This window comes from Clinocottus analis, unplaced genomic scaffold, assembly GCF_023055335.1.
Source record: "Clinocottus analis isolate CAN_PGR_092001 unplaced genomic scaffold, fCliAna1.0.p SCAF_38, whole genome shotgun sequence".
In the NCBI taxonomy this organism is placed as follows: Eukaryota; Metazoa; Chordata; class Actinopteri; order Perciformes; family Cottidae; genus Clinocottus; species Clinocottus analis.
The window spans coordinates 527501-532500 of NW_027176131.1; the positions used below are offsets into that span (position 1 = coordinate 527501).

The window sequence follows — 5000 nt, forward strand, 5'->3', positions numbered from 1 at the left end:
TAGTACTGTAGTATAATAGTACATTATAGTTTGTTTACGCCTAAGAAAAGTAAATGTACATCAATATAAAACAATCCTTACAAAGTATTAATGTGAGGATTTTTATGAGGAAAACCGCTCTAACGTGTACTTTAAAGTATCCAGAGTAACAGCATGAGTATAATTCACAAGTACACTTTTATTATTATTGATTCATAAATCATAACAGACGCACCTCTCTGTGGGCGTCGGCTGGCTGCTCAGGAAGCTCATCTGCTGCTCCAGACGACACACACGGAACGCCAGGTAGCAGGACGACAGCACGAGCAGCGAGACGCTGAGAGACAGACAGGTTCAGAGACAGACAGGTTCATGAGAGACAGACAGGTTCAGAGAGACTGACAGGTTCAGAAAGACAGACAGGTTCATGAGAGACAGACGGGTTCATAAGAGACAGACGGGTTCATGAGAGACAGACGGATTCAGAGAGACAGACAGGTTCAGAGACAGACAGGTTCAGAGAGACAGACAGGTTCAGAGACAGACAGGTTCATGAGAGACTGACAGGTTCATGAGAGACAGACGGGTTCATGAGAGACAGACAGGTTCAGAAAGACTGACAGGTTCAGAAAGACAGACAGGTTCATGAGAGACAGACGGGTTCATAAGAGACAGACAGGTTCATGAGAGACAGACGGGTTCATGAGAGACAGACGGATTCAGAGAGACAGACAGGTTCAGAGACAGACAGGTTCAGAGAGACAGACAGGTTCAGAGACAGACAGGTTCATGAGAGACAGACAGGTTCAGAGACAGACAGGTTCAGAGAGACAGACGGATTCAGAGAGACAGACAGGTTCATGAGAGACAGACGGGTTCATGAGAGACAGACAGGTTCATGAGAGACAGACAGGTTCCTTGAGAGCTCTGAAGTTCCAGGTTGCATGAGGTCATGTGATATTTATTCAGCCAGCAGGTGGCAGCAAAGACTAGCAATGAAACATATACACAAAAAATATATATATTTCTTGGTACTTACATTTAGTGTGTATAGTGTGTACTTAGTCATATTTAGTGTGTACAGTGTGTACTTAGTTATACTTAGTGTGTACCGTGTGTACTCACAGCAGGATGAAGAGCCTCAGCAGCTGGTACTCCATGTGACCCAGTTCAGGTACTGGTTCTGTGATCAGGATGGTCTCTGTCTCCAAACTGCTGTCTACACACATACACACACACACACACACACACACACACACACACACACACACAAATCTACCTGTGAGCGTACTTGTGAGCGTACCTGTGAGCGTACTTGTGAGCGTACTTGTGAGCGTACCTGTGAGCGTACCTGTGAGCGTACCTGTGAGCGTACTTGTGAGCGTACCTGTGAGCGTACCTGTGAGCGTACCTGTGAGCGTACCTGTGAGCGTACTTGTGAGCGTACCTGTGAGCGTACCTGTGAGCGTACCTGTGAGCGTACCTGTGAGCGTACTTGTGAGCGTACCTGTGAGCGTACCTGTGAGCGTACCTGTGAGCGTACCTGTGAGCGTACCTGTGAGCGTACTTGTGAGCGTACTTGTGAGCGTACCTGTGAGCGTACCTGTGAGCGTACCTGTGAGCGTACTTGTGAGCGTACCTGTGAGCGTACTTGTGAGCGTACCTGTGAGCGTACTTGTGAGCGTACTTGTGAGCGTACCTGTGAGCGTACCTGTGAGCGTACCTGTGAGCGTACTTGTGAGCGTACCTGTGAGCGTACTTGTGAGTCTACCTGTGAGCGTACCTGTGAGCGTACCTGTGAGCGTACCTGTGAGCGTACTTGTGAGCGTACCTGTGAGCGTACTTGTGAGCGTACCTGTGAGCATACTTGTGAGTCTACCTGTGAGCGTACTTGTGAGCGTACCTGTGAGCGTACTTGTGAGTCTACCTGTGAGCGTACCTGTGAGCGTACCTGTGAGCGTACCTGTGAGCGTACCTGTGAGCGTACCTGTGAGCGTACTTGTGAGCGTACCTGTGAGCATACTTGTGAGTCTACCTGTGAGCGTACCTGTGAGTCTACCTGTGAGCGTACCTGTGAGCGTGTGCGTGATGAAGGGCGTGTCTGCAGCGAGGCCGGGGGCGGAGCTCCCCAGCAGGTCTGGGAGGGACGAGGACACGGCGGGAAGAGAAGGCTTCCTCCTCCACACCTCGGGGAACTCGTCCTGACAGACAGAGGAGAACATATGGAAGCTCATTCCCGCCACACACAAAAAAAAAATTCGGACCAAAAAAAAAATTTCGGATCAAAAAAAAAAAGGAAAAGAGAAATTACGACCTAAACAAAATAAAAATAAAAATTAGGGACCAAAAAAAAAAAAAGATAGGACCAATAAAAAGGGTCAATACCTTTTTTTCTTTTAAATCTTTTTTTTTCTTTTCGTTGACGAAAATAGAAAACATCTAAGCAATATGTTATTTCATCACTTTAGTTTTACAATACCTTCATTTAAATGTAAATATGTATTGTTCATACAACAAAACCAGTACAAGTCACAAAATAGTCCAATCTTGTTTCAATTCACGTATTCTTTTAATTTAACATTGCAAGCACTGTTTTATAATTAAGTGCTCTTGTTATTTACCAAAAGATAGCTTAGCATTGTCAACCACCTGTAAGCCTGTTGATGGTTACTTTAAAGTAAATAATTCATTCAGTGTGGACTTTGCATTTTACTCAGTTCTTAAAAATGGTCAATGGAAGGACAACAATGTACTTTGTGTGTACAAATATTAGCTACAATTATATTTAGGCTGTAACTGTAATTTTGACAACTGTAGTCAGTCGTCAAGTTCTCATTTCGCTCCCAGAATGAAACTTTTTTTTTTTCGTTGCCTTTTTTCAAGTCAACAAAAAAAAAGACAACAAAACAAGTATTTCTTTTTTTTTTGGTCCTAATTTTTTTTTTTTTTTTGTCCAATTTTTTTTGTGGCTGAAATGGGCTTCCATAAGTAGAAGTACTTTAGAAGGAACAAAGTACTATAGAAGTAACAAAGTAGTTCTGGGTGTTATTAGTATTTTAATGGTAACAAGTATTTTTTCTGGGTAGTTTTTAGTATACTCGTTGGTAGTATTAGTACTTGTCAGCTTGCTTGATATACTGCAGATAGTACACGCATCGCCGGCTCCTTTGGGACACACGATTACCCAGAAGCCCCTACTCACGCTGCTTTTCTCACATTCGCTCTTTGTTTTTTCATGAAAGTATTGTGAAGCAGTGTAAAGAGAGTATTTGTACCATGGACAGCGAGCTGGGCTCCTCCAGGTACTGCTTCAGGCTCAGACTCTTCCCATTCACCTGCACAAGAGAGGAAGTCAGACAGGAAGTCAGACAGGAAGTCAGACAGGAAGTCAGACAGGCGGTCTCAGGCGTCAGTGGGCGGAGCCACCAACCTGCAGGTGAGTGCAGATCCTCCGCAGGACGTCGTAGACGCTGTCTCTGGACAGCAGGGACACGAACACGTACTGCAGAGACAAACAGGAAGTGACCTCATCCGTCACACGACACGTCGACACGGTTCACGCCGTGACAGGTGATCTTTATGTTTGAACGATTTCATGTCCACGAAGTGGACGTAGTAGTTTGAGCGACCGGAGGTGACAGAAGGGGGCGGAGCTAAATACAACCAACCGCTGAAGAAGGTCTGCAGGCGACCAACATCTTACCTTCTACCATTATTTTACTTCATTTAACCTCCACGCAGCAGGAAAGAGCCACCAGTCCAAAATGGAAGTTTGTGTACTAATACTAGTGACGTAGTATTCCGGCTTCAACCCGTCCCGTCTGGTACCTTTTGTGCCGTATCCATGGTGATAGCCAGGCCGTTTGGCACCAGGCCGGCCGTCCGGTGTTTCTTCACCAGCCGAACCGACACCACGGGAATACACACCTGAGGGTCCAGAGAGGAGAGGAAACGTGAGGCTTTTATTGTGAAAGGCAAAGCAAACACTTCCTGTTCCCTCTGCCGCTGGACAGTCCTCGAGCAAGGCACCTTTTCCTCCCGCAGTAGAGGAGAGTAGTACATTGAAATGTTGCTGTAGTAGAGTATGGAGGTAGATATGTGTCTTTTTTACCCGAGCAAATGTCTTGTTTGTAGGTAATTATGTCAAAAATATTTGCTCTCAATTAAAAAAAAACACTCTGAAAAAACAACAACTGCGCTCTCAAAAAATCTATTGCTCTGTGTAATTTATTTTGAGAGAAAGGTTGTTTTTTTGCGAGCAATTTTTTTTAGAGAAATCTTTTGGGATTGAGAGAAAAGTTTTTTTTTAAAGCGTTTTTTTAGAGTGTATTTTTTTTGTGAGCAACGTTTTTTTTGTGAGCAAATACATATATATTTTAGAGCAGAGTACTACACTGAAATGTGTCTGTAGTGGAGGACGACTGTGGCTCAGTGGTTAGCATGCCCGTCTTTCAATCAGTGGTTCCAGTCCATGTCGTTGAGCAAGACACTAAACTCCTAATTGTTCCCCGTTGCTGTGTCTACGGTGTGTAGAGCAAACACGTGAGCCACACAGGTTCTTAAAGGCACAGGTTCTTCACTCACCTTGATGTCTTTACCAAACAGGTTCGCGTAGAAACACAGCCAGTTCCTGGAGATGTAGAGTCGTCCCTGCAGCAGGATGTCTCGCAACAACGCACACGAATACACTGAAGAAGGAGAGCAGGTAGACAGGTGAATCAGATCATGTGACTGACAGGTGCAGCTGAGGTGAGACACGTGTCAGTCACGGTCCTCACCTTTCATCAGGATCTCCTCTTTGGGAACCGTCTGGAACAGCTTGTGGTACTGAGAGTTGTACTTGCTGACCGTCTGTGAAGGCAGCAGGAGAAAGAAAATATCATCGCCACACAATCCAAACCATGCAGATGTCGAGTGAAGGAGTTCCACAGGGCTCCGTTGTTGGTCCTCCACTGGTCACGTCATACATAGATACCATTTATTCTTTATCCAGACTTCAACGTCTACTTTTATGCAGACGA

The 5000-nt window shown here is 45.1% G+C and overlaps 1 protein-coding gene across 2 annotated transcripts in view; it reads right to left on the bottom strand.

Annotated features, from left to right (window-relative positions):
* The window catches only part of LOC137799730 (GRAM domain-containing protein 2A-like), a 15931-nt gene that overhangs the window by 1102 nt on the left and 9829 nt on the right, over nucleotides 1-5000 (bottom strand). Inside the window, exons 7-14 of one of the 2 annotated variants that reach the window (XM_068596538.1) lie at nucleotides 4758-4830; nucleotides 4564-4667; nucleotides 3808-3906; nucleotides 3410-3481; nucleotides 3255-3314; nucleotides 2051-2180; nucleotides 1105-1198; nucleotides 215-316 (exon numbers count right to left, since the gene is read on the bottom strand). In XM_068596538.1, coding sequence (XP_068452639.1) covers nucleotides 215-316; nucleotides 1105-1198; nucleotides 2051-2180; nucleotides 3255-3314; nucleotides 3410-3481; nucleotides 3808-3906; nucleotides 4564-4667; nucleotides 4758-4830 — 734 coding nt within the window. Of the gene's footprint in view, nucleotides 1-214; nucleotides 317-1104; nucleotides 1199-2038; nucleotides 2181-3254; nucleotides 3315-3409; nucleotides 3482-3807; nucleotides 3907-4563; nucleotides 4668-4757; nucleotides 4831-5000 lie in introns of both variants that reach the window. The other variant, XM_068596537.1, reaches the window with a different exon arrangement.